The sequence below is a fragment of the Monodon monoceros genome, unplaced genomic scaffold (genome assembly GCF_005190385.1).
Source record: "Monodon monoceros isolate NGI ecotype Baffin Bay Population unplaced genomic scaffold, NGI_Narwhal_1 Super_Scaffold_6, whole genome shotgun sequence".
Lineage (NCBI taxonomy): Eukaryota > Metazoa > Chordata > Mammalia > Artiodactyla > Monodontidae > Monodon > Monodon monoceros.
The window spans coordinates 97,844,233-97,870,395 of record NW_021703783.1 but is presented as its reverse complement, the minus strand read 5'-3'; the positions used below and the strand labels follow the sequence as shown (position 1 = coordinate 97,870,395).

The 26,163-nt window shown below is 50.9% G+C and overlaps 1 protein-coding gene across 1 annotated transcript in view; it reads right to left on the bottom strand.

The window, feature by feature from the left end:
• The window catches only part of TBC1D22A (TBC1 domain family member 22A), a 316,922-nt gene that overhangs the window by 131,878 nt on the left and 158,881 nt on the right, over window positions 1–26,163 (bottom strand). The window contains exon 9 of the mRNA XM_029205055.1: window positions 368–477. Within this exon, the coding sequence (XP_029060888.1) occupies window positions 368–477 (110 nt within the window). The remainder of the gene's footprint in view (window positions 1–367; window positions 478–26,163) is intronic.

The window sequence follows — 26,163 nt, the reverse complement described above, 5'->3', positions numbered from 1 at the left end:
CCCGGTGTCACGGAGGCGGAGCCAAGGCCTTTAAGTCTGAGGCCCTTTAAGAGGCGGGTTCCTCTGAACACAGTTCACGAAGACAGTGAAACGGCTCGTCAACGATGCCCCGCGCTGGGGGTCAGGACCACAGTCACCGGCGGCCGAGTGGGGCGGGGTGGGGGGTGGGGGTGGGGGTGGGGGCGGGGGGGTGGAATACCCGCGGGGATCGGACTCTGCAGGGGGGGCCTGGTCCCTCCGAGCCCTGCGCTGTGCCCTCCAACCGGCTCCAGAGGCACGTGTGCGCCCGCAGACACACAGTCACCCTGAGGAGTATGAACTCCGCCAGAGGGACGCCACGGGGTGGCGCTGCCTCCGGGGGGCTCACCTGGATGCCGTCCAGCAGCCGGCTCATGCACCAGTACGTGTCGGCCTCCACGTTGCGCAGCGCGTCCGCAGGCACGCAGGAGACGTCGGCGGTGTCCACGTCCTCCTCATCTGTGCCGCGGGGCAGGGGAAAGACAGGGAGCCGTCAGCCCACGGGGTGAACGAGCATGTGAGGTCGGTCGGCAGGACCCGCCTCCCCACCCCCGCCCGTTCTCCTTGCTCTAGCTAGATGACTTGGCATCTTCCACCCCATCACTTAATGGTTCTCAATTTTAATACCTAATTAGTTGCAGATAATTCATATTCTGAATCCTCTCCAATTAATTAACATAATTAACATATTGTAAATCATTGCTTCTCAGGCATTTCACATCCTAATAAGAGAGGACCTAAAATATCAATTTATTACTTATTCCTCACTGAGGTCTGAACGTTTTTTCCTAAGATTTCTAAAATTCTGCTTCTCATATATTCACATATTCATTCAGTAATAACCCCTCTAAAAACCCGTTTCCAAGGTTAGAGTTCCCAAAACCACACTGCGTAAATATTTCTATGCTATGAGCAAACACCAAGAAAGCAAAAACACAGATGTGTTTGAAAGAAAGAATAGGCAATGGTGCTCTAAATAATTTCCTCCTCCAAGCATAAAAAATCTAATGAGAAAGCATAACTTAAAAGCTTTAAAATGCAAAACAGATGCCTAACTGAAATGGCTTATCAGACATTTGAAGAAATTAACTTTAGATCCTTATAAAAACTGCTATCATCAAGCATAACACTCATAAAAAATTTTTTTAAATTGTGCATCCTATTCTTTTGATTTTATTTGCTTTTGTTGTATTTTGCTAATGTGCATGGCAACTTTGCAAGGAAAATGTTCTTCAAGAAAAGAAACATTTCAGCCCGGAATATGTTTAGAAAGTTTTAAGTGGGTAAAACTGACAATAATCATAATAATGATAACTGCTAACATTTACTGAGTGGTTATTAGATGCCAGGCACTCTTCTTCATGTTTTAAACGCATTAACTCTATTACGGCCACCATTGCACCCCTTGGGAAATGGGGTACAGAGAAACAACGAGCCGGCCCGGTGGCAGCCTGGTAAGCAGTGGGGTCAGGGTGTGGACCCGCCATCCGTCCCGGAGCCTGGGCTCGTAACCGCTCCCACAGAGCAGGCCAGCCCTCCGCACCTGTGCACACCTCACACCCGGGCTTCCATCACTTCCCCAGCAGCAGCGCAACACGGCCTGACTCCCACCAGGTGCTGGGCTGGAAGAGCCGCCTGTGAACACCCTCCCACTCCGTCCTCTGTTCACAGCGGAAATTGGAAAGTAAAACAGGGAGGGTCCTTCCAGGCCAGCACTCCGTGGGGAAACCAACCAGCTGCGGCCTCCACGGGGGGCTCAGGAGCCCAGACAGGAGGTCACGGCCCCGGACACACATCCAACCGGGCACAGCCTCACGGCCGTGTAGACCACAGAGCAGATCCAACTTCTAATCACCGCGTCTCCCTGGAAGCACGTCTGTCCTTCTGTGCAAAGGAAAACAGCACTCTTACCTCCCTTCCTTCATCTGCTCCCCCCCCTCATTCACTCAATCATTCACTCAACGAGTTTTTTTGTTGGTTTGGTTTGGTTTGGAGGGTTATTTTATTGAGATATAATGCACATACCGTAAAGCTCACCCCTTTAAAGTGTACCACTCAGTGGGCTAGTATATTCACAGGGCTGGGTAACCATCACCACGATCTAATTCCAGAACGTTTTCATCGCCCCAGACAAACCCTGACCTCATTAGCAGTCACTCCCCATTCCCCCTGCCCCTCCCAGCCCCCAGTAGCCACCAGGCTGCGTCCTGCCCCCGTGGATGTGCCTGTGTGGACATCTCACCTCAGTGGAATCACAGGACACGTGGTCTTTCGTGTCTGGCTTCTCTCACTGAGCACGATGTTTCCAAGGGTCACCGTGTTGTAGCCTGTGACAATGCTTCCCTCCTTTTTATGGTATAATAACTTTCCACCGTATGGATGGGCCACACTGTGTTTATCCCCCGCCCCTCGGTGGTCACTGGGTCATCCCCACGTCGAGGCAAAGTGACGAGAGGCAGCAGGCCCTCCCTGTGTCCCTAAACTCCGGACCCTTGGGCACAGAGATGAGGAGGAACAAACGCCCCCAAGAAGCTGGTGGGTTAAAGGGGAAAACAACTTAAAAATGGAAAACGGAAACATTTAGGTACCAGACAGTCACCCGGGTGATGGGGGAAGGGTGGGTTACTCGGACCCAGGCTGTGTGCTCAGCCAAGGCCCTGGCAGGCAGACCCAGGCGGCCCTGTCCCCTTCCGTGTGACATGGGACTGGGATGAAGAGTGCACCGGGGCCAGCCCTGAGCTCCCCTATGCCCGAGTGCGCCCGTGAACCTGCACCAGCCCAGCTGCCCCCCTCCGGGGCTGGGGCCCTGCCTCCTGCACTGGGCACCGCTCTGCCCGCCGGGCTGGCCCAGCAAGGCGCCCGGCCTCGGAACTCTGCAGTCCCAGGAGGCTCCCTATGCCCACACGCCCTGAGCACACCCTGGGATGGAGGCCCACCTGATTCTGCACATGGCCTGGCTCCAGAATTTCTCGTGGCAGCCGAGGCGGGAGGTGTCATCACCGCCAGTTCACAGATGGGGTTCACTGCCCTGCGCTGTAAGGGCTGCCCTGCACCGGGTCCCACCTGTCACGACGCCCTTCCTGCTGCAAGATCAAGTTCGCAGACAGGAGTGCAAGTCACCTCGTCGGGGCGGAGACCTGCTCGCTGAGAAACTCGATTCAGCATCCCCCCCAAACTAGTGCAGAGCTGGGTTTATTTTCCGTTCTCAGGGCACCGCGTCGACAATACTCAGAGGGCTCCTCTGGAGGTCTTCCGTCCACGTACCCTCTTTCAAGGGCCTTCAAAGCACTGAGATACTTCCTCAGCTATAAGAAAAGGCAAGCGGGGGACTAAAGCCCTCCCCAGACCTCAGGCTCCTCTCCTGGGTCACAAGCAGCGGGGCTGCCTCAGCCCGGGTCCGCGGGGTGTGGGCAGGAGCCTGGGTGAGTTTTCTTCGTCTGTTTAGCTGGCTTATTATTTTATCCCAGGAAATATCGGTGTCATTTCTCACAACGGGCCATTTGGTACTCTTGGATGTAATGAAGGAATGGCATTTAACTCAGACAGCCCCTATGCTAATCTGTCTTGGAAAAGCCGAGAGAATCGGAATGACCCTTATTGTCAGAATGAGATAACGACTCCCCGTATTTTTTTAGGGGAGCACAGAAAGCAGCGCAGTCAGAGCCGAGGGATGGGCCCAGGAGTGCCCCTGGCGGGGGCACAGGAAACAGGGCACTGCTGGTTCCGAGGGGGCTCGGCTGGACCTAACCACGAACAAAAGAGCAGGTGTGGTACAGGCTCGGTCTGGTAGAGGCTAAGCTACTCACCCCCCAGAGAGTCCACACCACGGGGCAGGGACGAGCTCTCGGGGTCAAGACCATCTGACCCCAAGGGTGCACACCTGCCACCAGAGCTCACTCACTGCCTGGGACAGCCCGGGGGTCAGGGTGGGGGCGACCAGGAGGGGAGGAAACCCAAACACGGAGCCGCCCCACTCTGCACAGGCCCAAGGAGTCTGGGCTTCAGGCCGGCGGCCATGGAGCCCACGCCAGGTGGGACTCAGTGACAGCGGAGAGGCCGGAAGAAAGGCCATCAGCCAAGACCAATGAGAGAGACCCACGGAAGTGAGGCTTCCCGGGCCATCCCAGGGTTCAAAGGAAGAAACGACCCAAAGGGAAAAAATGATCAACTGACAGGTACAGGAGAGCAGACAGGCCCAGGCCAGCAGCAGACAGAGGTGAGGCCTAAGTAACAACGTGGCTGTGGCTGTGGCTCTGCAGCACCCCTGGGACCTGGGGGGTTGGGCCATTCTGACACAACCCGTGAAGATGCTCCACGCGGGAGGGGGGCGCAGCACAGGGCCCCCAAGGCGGGGGCAGGGCCCACACAGCCTCCCCACTCCCCACCCTGCAGGGCTGGGAGCCAGGACCGCTGGGGACTCACCACGGCAACATGTAAACGTTACTTAAAATAACGGAATGTAAACCAAACTGTTTCGTCAAAAAACAGACTAGATTCTCTGTCTTGCATTTATCTTCTAATCACAAACAAACAGTAACGCTGGCACGAGTAACACTGCACCCAGCCCTCCTCCCCACGTTATCCACGACACCTCCCTTCAGGGGCCAGGCCCTGTACCCTGGGGACACCACGTTGAGGAAGGTGACCCCAGAGAGCCCTCAGAGTGCCAGGGAGGACGTCAAGTGCACAGGCTAACCCAAGGGGCGCCTGGGTGAGGCAGAAAAGGCGCTGACCGCCACAGCCCTGGGCAGTAGATCAGGAGTCCCAAGTGGACCACAACCAAATATAAAGGCACAGGATGTAAAAGCAGACATTTAATTAAAAATAATCTCACTTGTCTTCTTAGATCATAGAAAACCTTTAGGGGATGATTTAAATGAATTCTTTGAAAACGCTGTCCTACCATATGATTGTTTAAAAAGCAATTTGTAAAACAATCCCATCTTTACCCACAACTCCATTTATATGGAAAACTCCACCGCTGCACGTCTGTGTAGACGTGCACACAGAGAACACTGCTCAGAGGGATGCCACGGAGAACCGTGGGTACCCCGGGGTGTGATTGATGGGGTAGGAAACTATCACTGCTTATTCTCTACGGAAAGGTACAGGGTAAAAAGAGAACATCCATTTTCACAATGCAGTTATTTTAGCAATAGGGGAAAAAATGTTGGTTAAGCCATTGGGATAGTTTAACTAAAGTCTGTCTTTTCCACAGGTAAATAGCCCTAGAGAAAAAGTGCCCAACGGTGGTGGTACTGTAAATGGTTTGAGAAGCTCACAGGGTGTTTGGGGGTCGGAGTGATCAGAGTGAGGGGACCCGCTGGCATTCAGTGGGTGGGGCCAGTGCTAGCCAGCCTCTGCCAGACTGGGCAGGTGGGCAGGTGGGTGGGTGGATGGATGGGCAGATACAGGAAACTATTAAAAGAATGGAAGGTACTCAGCCTGGTCAGGAGAAAACCACACAGGGATATAACTGCTGCTGTGAAATATCCCAAAGCCTGTCTTAGGCAAATAGAGAGCAGAAATTTCCTGTCCGTGTTTCCATGTCCAGGAGACTAGAGAGCATCAGTGGATAAATGAACAGGCAGGCTGATGAGCTCAAAACCCTAGGACACTGCGATGACGAGGGTGCCCACCACTGACGGCCGGACGGACGGACCGAGTGTCGCGCCTGAGTTTCCACAGCGTGTCCTCTGGTGCCGGGGCCATTTCACCTGCAAACAGCCCGCTGCGGAGAACATCCACACCCGACAGACATGGGGCCTGCAGGCAGGGAGCGGGCCGGGAAGGGCGGGGCCCAGAGGCTGTGCTGGCCCCCTCAGTGTCGCCGCTGCTCTGGACGGGCCGGGCACCGGGGCCTCTGACTGCGTGTGGAGAGGAGGAAGGAGCCCAGGTCCCTAACCTCTCTGCACGGCAACAGCTCTAGAAAAGCAGGACCTCGTGCGTAAGAAACAATCCCCTGTCCCCGCCCCTGTGGACTGCCGCACAAGCTCACCGAGCTTTCCGTCTCCTGGGGGCGGGATTCCCACGGCCTCCTCGCTAACTGGAAAGGGGAAATTGCTCAGTTTAAACAGCGCTGGGACCATCACGGGATTCCAGGACAGCGATCGCCAGCGCAGGCTGGACAGCAGCCTCATTCAGCACAAGGTGTGGGGAAGAGCGCCGGCCCTGCTGGGGAACAGTGAGGGCAGGGAGGGGACCAACGCTGTTGTTACGACTACGTCCATCACCCCCTGTGCACGAGCCCTGCGATAAACCTCTTCACGTAATTAGAAGCTTAGCTGGTAATCAAAATAGTCCCTTCTGTATGAGCAAGCTGGACCGTTCTCCTGTCTAATCTGCTGCATCGCTCAACTTGGGAGTTTTAAATTTGAAACCCTGATACTTCGGTGATGGAGACTCCAGCACTTAATTACATAGATCTGGGCTCCAATGTAGGGAAAAATCCTGCTTTGGCCAGAGTAGTGTCACAACTCAAGGCTGTAAATTCACGAAACTCCTTGGTCCGGCAAAAAGAACGGATGCTATGATCAGGTTGGCTGAGCAGTAGGAATGCTCAATTCTAATGTAAATAACGTTCAACACAAGGTCACGGACTACACCCTGTCAGAATGTCCAATTCTGTGACGTGGTTGAAGACCCGCAGCCCACAGTCTCGGGCACACGTGGGTGGATGGGCTGTCAGCAGACAAGGGTAACAGATCAAGGAAAAAGCAAGGACCACACGCTCCCCCCTGGTCAGGCAAGACGGCACCACTGGGCCACGCTCAACTGTCAACCTCCGGCCCTGAGAGGGACCCCAGTGACAAGGATCGACCTTCTCTCACCAACAACAGGCTCTGTTTCCGTCCCACCCCACCCCAAGCACACCCGCCATCGGGGCTTCCAGTCTCACAGACGTGCAGCCCCAAGCGGAAGGCACGCTCTCGGGAACAGGACAGAGGCGGGGCCGGGCAGCTACTGGTCTCTTCCTATAACAACACGGGTACCTGATCCCCAGGGGAAAGGGCCTCCCGGCAACACGGGAAAACGGCAGTGGTGGTGTGGGTAAGGAGCCCAAGAGTGAACGGAAATTTCTGTATCTTTAGTGACCCTTGTTTTCATAATGTCCTTTTGGCAAAAGAAAAATTTTTAATCTCGTAACGTTCTTTTAGCTTGAAGGGATCTTTGATTTTTTTCATAATTCCGTGAGCAAGAGTTTTTGGTAACAGAAACGCTACTGGTGGAAATACTGATTGATTCTATTAACTTGTATTGAGCACTTGTATGTGCAAGAAAACGTGAATATGGTTGGCAGGTGAAGACGAAACCAAGAACCACCCGCGGAGCCTGGAGGAAGAGGGCACCGGTGCACGCGCTCGTCCACAGATGCGCTCACTCACTCATTCTGCTTATCGGCCTTATTTATTGATAACATTTGTGGACCTGATTTATCTCTAGGGAGATGCAATTCACATGGCGTGTCTGTGAACAAAGAACCAGCCAACTGGAGAGTGAGCAGGGACAAGGGGCAGACACAGCAGGTTCAGAAGAGCACAGAGAACCTGACCCCCGGGGAGGCGTGAGCAGGGGAGACGTGGCATCCGAACTGGGCCTGGGAAGACGCAGAACAGAGCACACAGTGATGGGAAAGAAGGTGACGTGAGGGAGGGGCCTCAGGAGGCAGAGCCAGGAAGCTGCACGGGCGTCTGCACAACTAGGTGGGACAAGAGGTGGTGAGGATCCTGATTCCGTGGCCCCCGGCGGCAGGCTCCAGAGCCGGACTTCCTCAGCGGGAAGGGGAGCCGTGGAGACACCTGTGCATCGGCGTCTGCACGCAGGGGGGTGGGGGGCACAGGGACCTGATGGAGGGACAGCACTGTGGACAGGAAGAGAAGGCCAGAGGCGGGGAGATGCTCCCAAACAGAGCGTGTGAACATCAGCCGCCACAGAGGCTCACGTGAGATCCTGGGCCGCACACTCATGTCCCCCGTTGGAAAAGTCACTGCCAGAGAACACATCAACTCCACACCATGAAATGCCAGGTGCTGGACCACCTGCTGCAGAAGACAGGTGGCAGGCCACGACGCAGCAACGCCCCGCGGCACTTCCTCCATGGCACGTGTCATGAGCTGTGTCACTCCCTACTGCTTTACCTGTGTGCTCTGTCCCCCCACTGCAGTAAGAGCCCCTGGAGAGCAGGGCCATACCCACCCTGCCCTCCGTGTCCCCAGGCCCTCCACCCACACACAGCAGACGCCCCAAAAACACCCGCCAGGGCTTCCCTGGTGGCGCAGTGGTTGAGAGTCTGCCTGCCGATGCAGGGGACACGGGTTCGTGCCCCGGTCCGGGAAGATCCCACATGCCGCGGAGTGGCTGGGCCCGTGAGCCATGGCCGCTGAGCCTGCGCATCCGGAGCCTGTGCTCCGCAACGGGAGAGGCCACAGCAGTGAGAGGCCCGCGTACCGCAAAAAAAAAAAAAAAACAATAAAAACACCCGCCAAGTGAATGAACAGACTGCCACCAAAGAGCCGACAGCCTAGGAGGGAGGAGTAACTAACTACATCAACAGCTGGACCTGGAACACAGTAAAAGTTATGCCAACGCACTCTAGGAAGAATGAAAGAAGACTTTACCCCAATGTCTCTGGTTAAGGGAAATATCCAAATTATTGCTGAATTTAAGATTATACATAAAGTCTAACTTGCCTCCACTAATGGCTATGCAAACAACAAGTCAACCAAGGAGAATTCCTTCAAACTGAAGGAGGCACTCTTCCAAACGATGTCACATACAGCCTGCCCTAACAGTCTCCTTTCTACAGAAGCTCAGGGGGCTCTGAGAAGGCCAAGCTCCCTCTGATCTTGAGGCCCCCATGACAGGCTGCAGCTCATGCTGAGCTCGCCTTTGAGAATTGCAGGCACACTTTCTCAGGAAAACAGGCCCCCAGGTTCACGGGCTCCCACCCTCTCCGCGCTCCAAGAGTCATAAGCAGGACACACATGGCCTTCCCCACGGGCACACAGACCATTAAACCCACAATGCTCATCTGAGATGCGGTGGGGCTTCGACCCTCTCTCATCAGGCTCACAGGACGAAAGCTTTCACATCTATTCATTGAATTAAAGGGTTTAAGCCCTTCAGTATTCCCTAACGGGGAAAGGAGTAGAAGACTTTTGGTTAAGACCTTTCTGATGCCGTGTTTCCAATCAGAAGCAGGTTCTGTAGAGAGACCCATCTTTCAGAAGGCGGACAGCAGTCATTCACACAGAGAATAAGCTTCCTGGAGTCAAGCTCATCTGCCAAACGCAAACTGATCATAAATCAATTCATTCAATTGATTTACTCCCTTTATCTAATTAAGTCAAAAATAATTCCTCAAAGGATAAACGGGTCTTTAAATCAATCAGCAAAACACTCCCTCACCATTACTAACACAGCCAAATGGAAAGAAAGGTTGACCAACACGAGACCCTGCTTGCTCCCAAAAGCCTTGGTGAACTGTATTCAGAAAGGGGTCGAGGAAAGCCCGGGGGTGCCGCGCAGGGACAGAAAGTCGCCCCAGAAGGTGCGTGTAGAGGCACTTCCCCCAGGGTGATGATGGAATCCCAACTCAGCGTGTGTGCGCAGCTCAGAGAAAGACCCTCCCAGGGAAAAGCCCAGGACAGAAGGAAAACCTGGTCTGCATCACCATATTCAAATGTAAAACAGTTGTAAGTGAAAAAGTGAGGAAGTAAAACAAATCGGATAAACATCTGTAACACAGTGCAGGCCAAGGAGTAATATCAGGCAATCTACGAAGAGTTATTTCCCAGCAAGAAAAACACGTCAGCCTGGTAAAAATGAGGAAAATACTCGAAAAGTTTACTTGTGAAAAAGTCAGTTAAAAACATAAAGAAATGGGGACTTCCCTGGTTGCCCAGTGGGTAAGACTCCACACTCCCAATGCAGAGGGCCTGGGTTCGATCCCCGGTCGGGGAACTAGATCCCACATGCATGCCGCAACTAAAGATCCTGCGTGCCGCAACTAAGACCCAGCGCAGCCTAAATAAATAAGTATATTTTTTAAAAAAACATAGAGAAATGATCAGTAGCACTAGTTATTAACAAATTCAACTAAATATAATGAGTTCACCTATAAAATCGGTCACATTTCAAAGTTTAAGGCAGCCAGCGCTGATACAGGTAAAGAGAAACAGCCTCAGGAACCACAGGGCGCACACAAAACACAGAAGTTCCACTAAGAGAAGGATAAACGCGTTCTGCAAAATAATCTGACAAAATAGGCCAGAGGCCATGAACATCCACAGAGCTCTGCTGTGCCCAGATGGCGAGCCAGGCACTGAGACAGGGGCCCTGGGCCCTGCCCTGCCACGGCTCGCGGTCTGGCTGGGGCGCGGGGCTCCACGGTGCAAGCCCAGCTCCCCGTGAGACTGGGTAGGCCCCCCCCCGGGCCCCCAGGTCGGGGTGAATAAGGTGCTGTGTTCCACTTTACTACTAATGACACGATGAAAGCCCAGACGTGCACTCCCAGGAAGTCACACTGTGAGCACCTTTGCTGCTGGGGTGATGGAGGCCCTTAAGCTCTGGCTCATTAGAAGGGTTTGTGGCCCAACCTGATGGACAGCGCAGCCTTTGCTGGCAGTTCCAACAAGGTGACTTGGCCAGGGCCATTCGCAAGTGAGCAGCTTGCTTTCATTGACATCTCCTGGTCCTCAATAAATCATTCAGACACATCAACTCCAAAATTCCGCTCGTGTTTTCAGGCTACTGACGTCCCAACTGTGAGGCAGTTTACGGCGAGAGTGGGCATGGCATTTGCTGGCGCCCGGTATCAGGGTCTCATTCGCAGACTGCAGTGGAGTCCGTGTCCACGGCCGCTGCAGCAGTTCCAACGTGTCTGCGTAAAAGCCTGTCTGTGCTCACTCACCAGGCATGGCCTCGCCAGGAACCAGGCTTTCAGTCACCCTGGCAATGCCCCTGATGACCCATCAATCGAGAATTGCTACATTTCAACCCATTCTTCCCTCTGTTACCTTCAGCAAATGAACCCTGAACAGGAAGTTAAAAACTGCTTACATTGTAACTAACCCAACCGCATGGAATCTAATCACAGAAAGTATGAGGCTCAAAACACAACCTAGACAGACAGTCCATGGATTACAACACAAGGTCAAAGCAAAATGGGCTCCTTTCAAAATTTTTTGAAGCTGTTTCTATTCAAAATAATATAATCAACTGTGTGGCTCTCCAACTCGTCAATAATAAGAAATTCATTCCCAAGAAAAGAACCCTCGGAACTCCTTTAAAACAGAGGGCCCTTCCTTTCCTACTGGTCAGGTGGCCTCCTGGCTCACGGCTGCCGCAAATGCTACAGGTCCCTGCAGTCAGGGAGGGCCACTGGGGCCGCTGGGTGCCGAGAAGGTCCGCAAAAGGCCTGACTGCAGAAATGTCCAACAAATTAACTTCTTCTTCTTATTTGAGACCAACATTTATTTTGCAAACAGCACACCCACTCTCCATCGCTGCCCTAAGAAGCGTCCAGACACAGAAGGTGTGTTGCAGGCGGCCCAGTGCAGGGCCTAGACCTGGGGAACGGTCTCCAGAGTCACCTGAGCCACCACCACGGCCATCGCCCTGTGCACGCTGGAATCAAAGAGGAAAAGCAAATGAAGGCACAGGTCCCCAAAGGGGCCCCCAACGGCTGGTCCCTTGGGTTTCACCCTGGGAGGTTCCCACTCCCCCGAAGCACACCGGGAACTGGGGAGGCAGAGGCGAGGAACGGGGGGGGCCCTTCACTCAGCACCCACAACCTGGCCAGAGACCGAACGGCTCTCAACGGCCACGGCCCGAGCACTCCCGGCCTGCACGGGCCTCGGACACCGTGAGGCCGGTGTGGGCACTGAGAGGGGCACAGAGAACCCCAGGCGGCGCCCAGGGTGTGTGCGAGATCCCGAGTGGTGGTGGGGGTATGATGATCAGGCACCGATCATTTTAATCCACAGTCACAGAAGAAAATGTGAAGGACTCAAACTTGTAAATAAAGGGGGAAATTAGGCATAAGTCTATCGTGTAAAACACTTCCAGGCTACCTGAGTTTAATTTTATTCCAGTCTCTTCTACATGTAGTTTTCGCTCAGCTTTTCTATGGCTATGGTTGCACTGTAGATATAAATGTGTATATACCGGTACCGACACTGGTAGCCGGGGTCTTCCACCTTGTAACACACTCCTTGGGATGTTATAGGATGCTGGTAAACAGTCAGGACCTGGTGTTCTGCCGGTTTCCTTAACCACATCCCTGTTTTGGACGTCATCTGGAACGTTTCACTATTATCAGGAAAGCCCCCGCCATGAGCATCATGTTTGCATAAGGGGTCTGATCCATGTTGAGAATCATTTGCTTAATATAAACATCTCAAATGAAACTGGCAGGTGAAGGAAAGGTAAGAGCATTTTCAGGGTCCCGACAAATATTAGTAAAATATTTTAAACGAGCGTTCGGAATTTATACCCCTGCCAGGGCACCCGAGACCGTGGACCCCACCATCTCTCATCAGCGGTTCCTTCTTCCCACCTCTGCTCACCGGGAAGGTACAAACAGCTCAGTACAATGAGGTAGAGTTTGCATTTTCTTATGCTCTGGTGAAGTTTGACTTTTCTCCCACAGGTGCCTTTGTGGCTGTTCCTTAACCCATTTTGGATACACTGAGTTCCCAGGGGGAGCCGTGAGGCGTGGGAAGGGGGGCGGGGAGGGGGTGAGTTCTCATCCCCCGGGAGCGGGGCTCTCCTTGTTGGGATTTCAGACACCTGCGCCTCCCACTACGAGCACCCCTCGGGCAGAGCCCAGGCCTCCCAGCAGCCCAGTCGCCCATTACCCTGAGGAAACACACAAGAAACTCAGCAGCCCAAATCACAGCCATCCAGATAAGTCTGTCGAAATCCACACGCACGTGCACGCACTCCCCAAACCTTCTGGCTAGCAACCTGTGCAGGCCCACATGGGTCCCTCGGTAATCACTAGGCAATGGCGCTGCATCTGCCCCTCCCGTCTAGCTCCTGGCACGTACGAGAACTGAGTGCTGCTGTGGAAGGCCCCTGACAGAGCCCCGGGTCCCCAGTGTCCAGGGATGGGGGGTTGGGGGGGTAGAATGCTCAACTGAATGAAGGACTAGGTTAAAATTCTCCCGAGTCTCTAATCGACCCAGTTGCCTGAAGAAATGACTGAGTCTCTCCTTTGTCATATTTGTGCTGGGATTACAAGATGCAGAATTAGGGGTGCGGGCCCAGAACGTTGTAAGCTGTACAGAAATCAGGGAGCTGCATGAACACTGTAGCTATACCTTGTTGCAGTCTCTCTGTTGGTCTCATGGGGCTATAAGCGCTGAGGACGGGCCTAAAAATGTCCTGAGCCGCTTGAAAAGCTAAATGTACCATGAATATAAGATCATACAGATACGCATTACAATCTGAAGGCACTGGCGTCCCTACACGTTGGTTGAGGTAGAACCCAAGTGTGAATCAACAGCAATTACTCAACTTGAACACGGGAGCAAAATTTTAAAAATGCTTAGATGATGCTTGACGTTCATTTACCACATTTTCTGAAATGCTTAACTTGTTTTTAAAAACTTAGAGTATGTTAATGTATTGGTACCATGAACCTCTGTTTACTCAAAGGCAGTTAAGAGACTCAATTCAGTACTAAAGCTGCCTGGGATAAAAGATGAACACCACCAGCTGACACTGTTTACAGAGAAAATGAAGGCGGGAAGCCTGTCAGAGCAACGCCTCAAAGGCCTGATTCGTGTTAATCACTCTGTTGTCATTTTCCACGGGCTCTACTGAATTCTCTTCACACCAGCAGTCCTGGGCGAAGGTTTCTGTTTTGTTTCTGAGGAAATCTATTCTCCTAGCTGGAGGCAGGCCATTCTTTTGTCTGCAGCTGTGGAGCGAGATACGAAGCGGAAGCCTGCCCAGACCCGCTCCCTGTAGGTTGGCTTGAGGGTCCTCGAGCCCAATATCAAAAAGATGCTAAGAAAACACAGATTTCTAAATAGGGGTCCAACCCTGCACCTGGCACACAAGGCCTGTCATGGCGCTAGCTAACGTGCCACCGCCAACAAGCGCAGGTGAGAGGAACGTGGTTAAAAGGAGGACAGCTCAGATCCTGGCCTTTCTTCGGCTCGGTCACTGGCAGCCTGTCGCCTATGGGATCCTGCTTCCCCGAGTGCTCCCGGGAAATCCAGATTTCAGTCTCTGTTACCATCCTCTGCGACAAGGAACCGGGGCTCTGGGACAGTAGCGGGTCTATGTTCGGGGCAGAAAAATCCAAAGGGACCTGCTGACAAAATGGAGGCCTTCAGAGGTCCCAGGGGGCAGTGCTGAAAAGGCTGAGTGGAAAAGTCAGTTCCAAGGACAAGGGGCCAAGTGAAACCGAAAGGCACACTCTGACCACAGACCACAGACCATGCGCATAAGCAGGGCCTGTGAAGCCCGCGGACGCTCAGAAGCACACAGCACTAAACACGCGGCCAGAGCAGTCCTGGCGCCAGGCTGCTTCCAAACGGCGGTAGGGTGGAGGCTCCCAGGGGTCTGGGTCTGCTCTGACCCAAGCAGAGTCAGGGTCAAATGAGGTCACGGGCGCCAGAACCAACTGGAGGAAGGACAGACGGAGGAGACGGGAGGCCCTCGGCACAGGGGTGAGGAGGTGAGCCTTTCCCTTCCAGGGTCCCCTGCCTGTGGGGTGGCATCAGGGGGACAGCCTGGGCGCTGCCCGAAGGCCTGGGCGTCGGCTCCTACCTTCAGGACAGCGCAGGACCAGCCCCGTGGGGAGTCCCAGCTGGACCCCGGTGTGCATGGCGCTCCTGCACCTGCCTTATCCCAGCCCAGCCCACCTCTGCGGCCCGCCTGTGCCCGCTGGCTCTCCACTGCTGCCAGGGCGATCGCGGACAGAGGCGGGGATGGCTGGACCTACAGGCGCCCTAAGGGTGCCTCATCCATCCCTCCCGTAGTTTCAGGGTCCTTTTGTTTCTGTTTCTTCACCGTGTGAATTGGGGAGTACTAACCCGCCCAGGACTGTGAGAACCAACCAGAATGTCCCGCCACGCCGCAGTCTGGGGCTGGGGGACGGGACAGACGGGGACACGTTTCGTGATCAAGGCCGCCTCTGTGAGCCACATCCAAGACCCAGCTCGCTTCATACTTGATTAAAGGAAAAGCTTCACGCTTCAGTCGGGCGGAAAGAAAGTACAGAGGAGAAAACATATTCCTTCTGCATAGATTTCGTAAAAGAACCCAGACACTCGGAGGGCTGCAGCTCTGTCTCACGAGAAGCACAAGCCACAGAAGCAGCACTCTCCGTGCAATCAAGAGTGAGGGTGCTTATTACCAGAAACGCACGCTCATTCCCCCAAGTTCAGCACGTCCACAGGTAAAGCAAAGATGGGACCTAACTCTTGAGGAGTGCCCAAGCCCACTGCCGTCCTGGGAACCCGAGAGCGAAGCGCCCGGCGACCTGGGGCAGGCCCGCTACATGTGACACCCGCGGAGCCGATCCCCTCCAGGGCCCCGCGGACAGGGGCACGCTGGGTGGCAAGGACAAACAGTTCAAAGTGCCCATAAATCACAGCTCCCCGACAGCAAGCATGCCACCCAAGGCGGGGGGTCCTCTGTGCCCGCACACGCAGAGACCCCTGCCCACAGGGAGCCCTTGTCCCACCGCAACTTGACGACAGATAACTAAGCACCCATGGGATGAACGGGATTCAGATGCAGGCTGCAGGGGGGCCAGCAAAGTACTGAGAAGGGCACGGGGGGGTGACAAGGTTGGCACAGTCCCTGGGAACAGGACAACCAGCTGCCAGGTCCCAGCCACAATGGGAACCAGAAGGACCCGATCCAGGCTTCAAAGCCTCTGGTTCTATACCACCTCCAGGAGGCCGCAGCCACCCAAGGAGGGCAGGCAGTTAGGTGCACAGAAGGAACGCCGATGCCCTGGGGCTGGAAGCCATCGCCACAACTGCGCCACCACCTCCCGGCTCCTGTCCCTGCCTGTCACCCTCCTGCAGGAGCCCAGGACCCCTGGGCTGCCCACATGCCATCCCCTGCCACTTGAGGACACTGTCCCCAACCTGAGACACAGGACCAGCCCCCTCCAAATGCAGGAGATGTGGGGTGCCCTTTCGGGGGGTGTCTGCCACGATCAGGGGGCAGGGGATGGCCTGGGTCTCCCGCCTCCAATCCATCCTCCACAAGGGCCCCTTCTTCAAACGGACCCGCCCGGGGCATTTGTCAGGGAGGCTTTCCCAGAGCATCACTGGCCGGTGGCTGTCCCTTTCCTCAGGGAGGCCTCTGGGCAACAGCAAGGGGCATGCGGGGCCCGGCAGAGCCCTTCTCCCTCTCCCGTGCAGGACGGACCCCACCGGGAGCTGACTGCTCGCCCCCGTCCCAGGATCCCTACGGAGCTCACGCCCCAGCCCAGCTGGGTCCACATTCAAGGGGCTACTCTGGCCTCCATCTGTTGGTCTCTGTTTATCTTCCAGGCCAATCCTGTTCCCCGCTCGTCAGCGACAGAGAGCACGTAAATCTATGATCACGGAGAACGGAGGGTGTTCCCCACGGGAGGCTCACCTGAAAGTGAGGAGAGATGCCTCTGCCAGAGCCCCTTGGTCCCCCAGTCGCACCACTCGGCCCCTCGCCGTCCGTGTGCACACGCGGCCTCACCGACGTAACACCCACCTAGGCTGCGGACGGCAGCTTCCACGTGCTTTCCCAAAATCACCACCTTAGGGCGGGACCAGACATTGGATACACCCCAGCTCATGTCCGTCAACTAAGGGGTGGCCAGGCTGACCCCCGAGAGGGGCCTTCTTCTGTCTCCTTATTCCAGGGAAGCGTTCTTTCGAACAGTGCGTTTATTACAAAGCATGATGCTTGAAAATAACTCGGCGGATACAGGGCGTACATAAAAGAAGGGCAAAGCACCCGTAAACGCACGCCGCAGCGACAGCTGACGTCTCGGTATATAGTTCACTGTATTACAGTTTAGCCCGTAACACTCGTTCATACACACATTGTTTTAATAAACCAGAACTGAGACTAAATATGAAGTGTTATGTCTTACTACTTCTGTTTATACCCTGGTCATTCTCACATACTGAGAACGCATGAAAATCACAACTGGCTTACACGTCCTCTGTGGCTGGACGTCTGGGTTCACCCGGAGCCTCCACAAGAACAGAGACCTCTACGATGAACGCCCCAGCCCCGATCCTCGTGCCCTCCTGTCTCCTCCAGACAAGGAGGCGTCCAAGCCTTTCAATATGCTCCCAGTGCTTTCCAGAAAGCCTGGAATCTTTCACCAAAAGATTACAGGGTGTCAATCGCACCTCACCTGAAAAGCACAGAGGGTTATCTTTTTTAATCTTTGCTAATTTGATAGACAAAAATAGAACTACGTTATTGGTTCAATTTGCATTTTCATTACTTGGGACGCTAGACTTTTTTTTCGTTTATTATTCATTTGTGGTTCCTACTTTGCAGCATCGCCGCTTATTTCCAAGAAGAATTTTTTCAACTATATGTTTGCTTTTCACAGACGTAAGAAATGGTTCGTAAGGATAAACACTGTCACAAAAAACCCCACAGGCAAGGAGAGAAGTGCAGGTTGCTGTGAGAATGTAAACACCACCGTCGACGGCATGGAATGCTTACGGCGTCACCAAGCAGAGCAAACCTTTCTGGTCAGTTTGAAGCCACCTTTTCACATAAGGATGAAAGATAACTAAAATCATGATACCATTCTGGGGTGGCGAGAAAATAATTTATTTTGATTGACCTTTCTTATCCAATTCAACATCAGTGTATTTCTAATCAAATATATCAATATGTACTAATTAACCCCGCTTGGGGTGAGTGGTTAACCAACTGCTTCAATAATAAATCAAAAAATCATAGTTGGTATATTAATTTTTCACAAGTAACATACCACGTAACACCAGACTGAATATTATATCACCACCTTTTACACCACAACATACTCCACGGCCCATCTTTCACACTGTTATTAGACTCATAGAATATGCTTCCGAAATAAGAAAAAATAGCTGTCAAGAACTGCATCTTATTATTCAACTATCAAACTTTCCTAGTCATCAATGAGTTTAATCGCTCCTGACAAGGTTACAAATAACATTTTGTGGTTCAACAAAACACTACAAGGATAACCCCTTCACCCCCAGAGCTGATCAGAAACTCCTCCCTGGATATTCCAATAGCATCTACTTATCCTTCACTGGGATACTGTCGGTTCCATTTCAATTGGATGTAACATTCTGAAGCATTTTGCTAATTTATGCCAAAGATGTTAAGAAATCATTGTATTAATTGCTCACTATTATTTTCAATTAGATCCCTAAGGGGCAGATGACCCGTTCCACTTAGTCCAAACCAGCAGCTGAATGAAGACATTACCGTGTCCAGCTGCCGAGAACTGTGTCCCCTCCTCCAACCCATCGGCTCTGTGTCCTGAGCTCTGGCCCTCAGCCCAGAGCCTGGGCTGCAACAGAGGCAGAGACAAGAGACAGCCGCTACCTTCAAGGGACTTAACACTGAGGGAGGATACAGGAAAAGGCAGGACTCAAGACTGACTCTGGGGTTTTCCACCGATGCCACATGCCAGGCCACATGTGACAGCATGTCATCCATCTGCACACCACCCTGCTCTCGTGGCGTTAATACCATGGGTGGGGCAGTGCTCCGCAAGCCTGGGGGACTCACTGGACGCCTGGGTGGGCCTGCTGTCTATTAAATGCACTCACACAGGCCTTTTCGCCTCCTCTGGAATAACTATCACAGCTGTAATCAAGCAGGTGTGTAGAAATCTGTGTTACTGTTGGTCTTTCCTGGTAAAGTGTAGGCTTGAAAGCCCCAGGAGTGATACCCCACACAAAGGCACCGAAGAGGTGCCTGAGACACGCTGGCTGAAGACCGGATGGTCAGCTGGCCTCCCAGGGCCCGAATGGAGAGAGAGGCACGCAGCATGCTAGCATCCAAGGAGGGGAAAGTCCATCCTGCTGGAGAAGGAGGTTTAAGACAGCTTTGTGGAAGAGGGAGTCTTGGATGATAAATAAGCATAGTTTCCAAACTGTACACATCCAGCCACCTCACTCTCCTGACGAAAATTACTCTCCCACAGCTCCCCAGGGCCCCACAATAAACCCAGGCCCACTGGCCTGGCCCCCAGGGCTCTCCACGGAGCCTCCCTGCGGCCGCTCTGGATCTGACCCCGCCAGTCACCAACATGACCCCCTCGTGCTGGCTGCAGGGTCCCAGGGCCTCGCCCCACCGGGCCTCCCATGCCCCGCCCTCCTCCCTGATGTCCTCTTAGGCTGGCCACCCTGCCCACTGCTCAGGGCCGCAGCAAACACACCACATCTGTCACAGTCAGGGACTGCCCTGTGACCCGCTCCCCAGCAGCATGGACCTCAGGGCTCCCTAGGGCCCAGGCTCAGGGCTCAGCCCAGAGAAGGCTCCCGCAAATGCTCACAGGCCCGGCAGCAGGCCGACGTGCAACAAGTGCTCACCCGGGGCCGTATGGTTCATAACATGTTTTCTGTTAAATGCTGTATTTGGGTTTTTGTTGTTTTCGTTTCTCAGAAATGGGGTTTTAACCAAAGGAAGTAGGCTGATCGAGGCCTACAGGCCAGTACAACCATGCGGCAGGTTCTCAGAACGGCAGGCGGAAGCGGGTGGGCAGAAGTCAGGCTGTGGCAGCGAGTCGGGGTCATGGGGGGCTCTGCGTCTGAACAAGGGAGTGGTATGCTCAGAGACAGCACCACTCAGGCTGTGCTCTGGGAGGATGAGCTGCAGTGACAGCCAGTCGAGGGGGAATGTGAGGCTGGGCACGGGAGTGCACGCCCTGAGCCACAATCCTTGGCCTTGAACAAGGAAAGAGATGTGGCTCCTCATCCGGGCAAAGCCTCAGTTCACTGATTTAACTGATGTGCACCGAGGCAACCCAACCAAGAGAAACATCCACCTGCTGAGCCAGCACAAGGCGCTACGCAGCTCGCGGGTCACGTATCACCTTACTTCATCCTGACCCAGAGCCAGCAGCAGGCAGCTACTCACCTGTCTCAGAGGTGAGAAATCAAACCCAGCGAGGCCACAGCCTGTGCACAGCTGAGCAGGATGGAGCTCGGGCCTCTCTGCCCGGCTCCAACGCCCGTGTCCATACCTGCATGGAGATGGCATTTTAACTAGACTAGGATGATGGACTTGGTTAACTGCCAGGGAATTTTACCAAATCCTAAGAAGGGGAACAAAAATAATAACTATAGCAGACTTTCCATAGAAACCACGCAGGACAAAAGGCAATGCAATGATGTTGTTAAAGTACTAAAAGAAAAAAGCTGTCAACCCAGGTTTCTATACTCAGTGAAAAACACTTCTTCAGACAAAGAAAAGCTGCCCTGCACGAAATGCTAAAGGCGGCTCTTCTGGCAGAAAGAATAGGATACAAGGGGGAAATACAGATCTCCACAAAGAAATGAAGACGACAGGTAATGGTAAATGAAGGCAAACAGGAAAGGTATTTTCCCTCATTTATAATTTCTTTAAAAGATACTTGACAAGAGCACACAAGTCACAAAGATCTTGGCTTCTAATACCGTTCTCCAATCAAAGGGACTGGGCTCCTTGGAGAAATGGACACAGAGACACAGATACACACACACACACACAAAGGCGCGCGCGTGAGCACACACACACAATAATGCGGGTATGTCACAGGGACCCAGGCACCAACTAAAACAGAGCCAATGGCCAAAGCTGAAATATTCCGAACAACAAAAGACAATGCAGACTCACTCCCTCCTGCGAGAGCACCAGGATCACAAGTAGCTGCTGGACAATCATCGACAGGAAGACGCTGGAACTCACCAAAAAAGATGCCCCACATCCAAAGACGAAGGCGAAGCCACAGTGGGACGGTAGGAGGGGCGCAATCACAATGAAATCAAATCCCATGACTGCTGGTGGGTGACTCACAGACCGGAGAACACTTATACCACAGAAGTCCACCCACTGGAGTGAAGGTCCTGAGCCCCATGTCAGGCTCTCCAACCTGGGGTTCCGGCAACGGGAGGAGGAATTCCCAGAGAATCAGACTTTGAAGCCTAGCGGGATCTGATTGCAGGAATTTGACAGGACTGGGGGAAACAGAGACTCCACTAGTGGAGGGCACACACAAACTAGTGTGCATCTCGGGACCCAGAGGAAGGAGCAGTGACCCCACAGGAGACTGAACCAGACCTACCTGCTAGTGCTGGAGGGTCTCCTGCAGAGGTGGGGGGTGGCTGTGCCTCACTGTGAGGACAAGGAAGTTCTGGCAAGTACTTCCTGGCAACAGAAGTTCTGGGAAGTACTCCTTGGCATGAGCCCTCTCAGAGTCCGCCACTAGCCCCACCAAAGAGCCCAGGTAGGCTCCAGAGTTGGGTCGCCTCAGGCCAAACAACCAGCAGGGAGGGAACCCAGCCCCACCCATCAGCAGACAAGTGGATTAAACTTTTACTGAGCTCTGCCCACCAGAGCAACAGTCAGCTCTACCCACCACCAGTCCCTCCCATCAGGAAGCTTGCACAAGCCTCTTAGATAGCCTCATCCACCAGAGGGCAGACAGCAGAAGCAAGAAGAACTACAATCCTGTAGCCTGTGGAACAAAAAAACATGTTCACAGAAAGGCAGACAAGATGAAAAGGCAGAGGGCTATGTACCACATGAAGGAACAAGATAAAAACCCAGAAAAACAACTAAATGAAGTGGAGATAGGCAACCTTCCAGAAAAAGAATTCAGAATAATGACAGTGAAGATGATCCAGGACCTCAGAAAAAGAATGGAGGCAAAGATCGAGAAGATGCAAGAAATGTTTAACAAAGACCTAGAAGAATTAAAGAACAAACACCTAGAAGAATTAAAGAACAAACAAACAGAGATAAACTACACAATAACTGAAATGAAAAATACCCTAGAAGGAATCAGTAGCAGAATAACTGAGGCAGAAAAACGGATAAGTGACCTGGAAGATAGAATGGTGGAATTCACTGCCGTGGAAAAGAATGAAGAAAAACAAATGAAAAGACATGAAGACAGCCTAAGAGACCTCAGGGACAACATTAAACACAACAACATTTGCATTATAGGGGTCCCAGAAGGAGAAGAGAGAGAGAAAGGACCTGAGAAAATATTTGAAGAGATTATAGTCAAAAACTTCCCTAACATGGGAAAGGAAACAGTCATCCAAGTCCACGAAATGCAGAGAGTCCCAGGCAGGATAAACCCAAGGAGAAACATGCCGAGACACATAGTAAGCAAACTGACAAAAATTAAAGGCAAAGAAAAACTATTGAAAGCAGCAAGGGAAAAACGACAAATAACATACAAGGGAACTCCCATAAGGTTAACAGCTGATTTCTCAGCAGAAACTCTACAAGCCAGAAGGGAATGGCATGACATATTTAAAGTGATGAAAGGGAAGAACCTACAGCCAAGATTATTCTACCCAGCGAGGAACTCATTCAGATTCGATAGAGATATCAAAAGCTTCACAGACAAGCAAAAGCTAAGAGAATTCAGCACCACCAAACCAGCTCTACAACAAATGCTAAAGGAACTTCTCTAAGTGGGAAACACAAGAGAAGAAAAGGACCTTCAAAAACAAACCCATAACAATTAAGAAAATGGTAACAGGAACATACATATCAATAATTACCTTAAACGTGAATGGATTAAATGCTCCAACCAAAAGACACAGGCTCGCTGAATGGATACAAAAACAAGACCCATATATATGCTGTCTACAAGAGACCCACTTCAGACCTAGGGACGCATACAGACTGAAAGTGAGGGGATGGAAAAAGATATTCCATGCAAAAGGAAATCAAAAAGAAGCTGGAGTAGCAATACTCATATCAGATAAAACAGACTTTAAAATAAAGAGTGTTACAAGAGACAAGGAAGGACACTACATAATGATCAAGGGTTCAATCCAAGAAGAAGATATTACAATTATAAATATATATGCACCCAACATAGGAGCACCTCAATACATAAGGCATCTGCTAACAGCTGTAAAAGAGGAAACTGACAATAATAGTGGGGAACTTTAACATCTCACTTACACCAATGGACAGATCATCCAAACAGAAAACTAATAAGGAAACACAAGCTTTAAATGACACAACAGACCAGATAGATTTAATTGATATTTATAGGACATCCCATCCAAAAACAGCAGATTATACTTTCTTCTCAAGTGCACATGGAACATTCTCTAGGATAGATCACATCTTGGGTCACAAATCAAGCCTCAGTAAATTTAAGAAAACTGAAATCATATCAAGCATCTTTTCTGACCACAACGCTCTGAGATTAAAAATCAACTACAGGGAAAAAACGTAAAAAACACAAACACATGGAGGCTAAACAATACGTTACTAAATAACCAAGAGATCACTGAGGAAATCAAAAAATACCTAGAGACAAATGACAACAAAACCCGACAATCCAAAACCTATGGGATGCTGCAAAAGCAGTTCTAAGAGGGAAGTTTATAGCCATACAAGCCTACCTCAAGAAACAAGAAACATCTCAAATAAACAATCTAACCGTACACCTAAAGGAACTAGATAAAGAAGAACAAACAAAACCCAAAGGTAGTAGAAGGAAAGAAATCATAAAGACCAGAGCAGAAATAAATGAAATAGAAACAAAGAAAACAACAGCAAAGATCAATAAAACTAAGAGCTGGTTCTTTGAGAAGATAAACAAAACTGAAAAACTTTTAGCCAGACTCATCAAGAAAAAGAGGGAGAGAACTCAAATCAATTAAATTAGAAATGAAAAAGGAGAAGTTACAACAGACACCGCAGAAATACAAAGCATCCTAAGAGACTACTACAAGCAACTCTATGCCAATAAAATGGACAACCTGGAAGAAATGGACAAATCCTTAGAAACGTATAACCTTCCAAGATTGAACCAGGAAGAAATAGAAAATATGAACAGACCAATCACAAGCAATGAAATTGAAACTGTAATTAAAAATCTTTCAACAAACAAAAGTCCAGGACCAGAGGGCTTCATGGGTGAATCCTATCAAACATTTAGAGACGAACTAACACCCATCCTTCTCAAGCTCTTCCAAAAAATGGCAGAGGAAGGAACACTCCCAAACTCATTCTATGAGGCCACCATCAGCCTGATACCAAAACAAGACAAAGATACTATAAAAAAAGAAAATTACAGACCAATATCACTGGTGAATATAGATGCAAAAATCCTCAACAAAATACTAGCAATCAGAATCCAACAACACGTTAAAAGGATCATACACCATGATAAAGTGGGATTTATCCCAGGGATGCAAGGATTCTTCAATATACACAAATCAATCAATGTGATACACCATATTAACAAACTGAAGAATAAAAACCATATGATCGGGGCTTCCCTGGTAGCGCAGTGGTTGAGAGTCCGCCTGCCGATGCAGGGGACACGGGTTCGTGCCCCGGTCCGGGAAGATCCCACATGCCGTGGAGCGGCTGGGCCCGTGAGCCATGGCCGCTGAGCCTGCGTGTCCGGAGCCTGTGCTCCGCAACGGGAGAGGCCACAACAGTGAGAGGCCCGCGTACCTCAAAAAAAAAAAAAAAAAATGATCATCTCAATAGATGCAGAAAAAGCTTTTGACCAAATTCAACACTCATTTATGATAAAAACTCTCCGCAAAGTGGGCATAGAGAGAAACTACCTCAACATAATAAAGGCCATATACGACAAACCCACAGCCAACAACATTTTCAGTGTTGAAAAACTGAAAACATTTCCCCTAAGATCAGGAACAAGACAAGGATGTCCACTCTCACCACTATTATTCAATATAGTTTTGGAAGTCCTAGCCACAGCAATCAGAGAAGAAAAAGAAATAAAAGGAATTCAAATTGGAAAAGAGGAAGTAAAACTGTCACAGTTTGCAAATGACATGATACTATACATAGAGCATCCTAAAGACCCCACTAGAAAACTACTAGAGCTAATCAATGAATTTGGTAAAGTTGCAGGATACAAAATTAATGCACAGAAATCTCTTGCATTCCTATACACGAATGATGAAAAATCAGAAAGAGAAATTAAGGAAACACTCCCATTTACCCTTGCAACAAAAAGAATAAAATACCTAGGAATAATCCTACCTAGGGGGACAAAAGACTTGTATGCAGAAAACTATAAGACACTTATGAAAGAAATTAAAGATGATACCAACAGATGGAGGGGAACACCATGTTCTTGGATTGGAAGAATCAATATTGTGAAAATGACTATACTACCCACAGCAATCTACAGATTCGATGCAATCCCCATCAAATTACCAATGGCATTTTTTACAGAACTAGAACAAAAAATCTTAAAATTTGTATGGAGACACAAAAGACCCTGAATAGCCAAAGCAGTCTTGAGGGAAAAAAATGGAGTTGGAGGAATCAGACTCCCTGACTTCAGACTATACTACAAAGCTACAATAATCAAGACAATATGGTATGGGCACAAAAGCAGAAATATAGATCAATGGCACAGGATAGAAAGCCCAGAGGTAAACCCACACACTCATGGTCAACTAATCTATGACAAAGGAGGCAAGGATATACAATGGAGAAAAGACAGTCTCTTCAATAAGTGGTGCTGGGAAAACTGGACAGCTACATGTAAAAGAATGATTTTAGAACACTCTCTAACACCATACACAAAAATAAACTCAAAATGGATTAGAGACCTAAATGTAAGACCGGGCATTATAAAACTCTTAGAGGAAAACACAGGAAGAACACTCTTTGACATAAATCACAGCAAGATCTTTTTTGATCCACCTCCTAGAGGAATGGAAATAAAAAGAAAAATAAACAAATGGGACCTAATGAAACTTAAAAGCTTTTGCACAGCAAAGGAAACCATAAACAAGACGAAAAGACAACCCTCAGAATGGGAGAAAATATTTGCAAATGAATCAGTGGACAAAGGATTAATCTCTAAAATATATAAACAGCTCATGCAGCTCAATATTAAAGAAACAAACAACCCAATCCAAAAATGGGCAGAAGACCTAATAG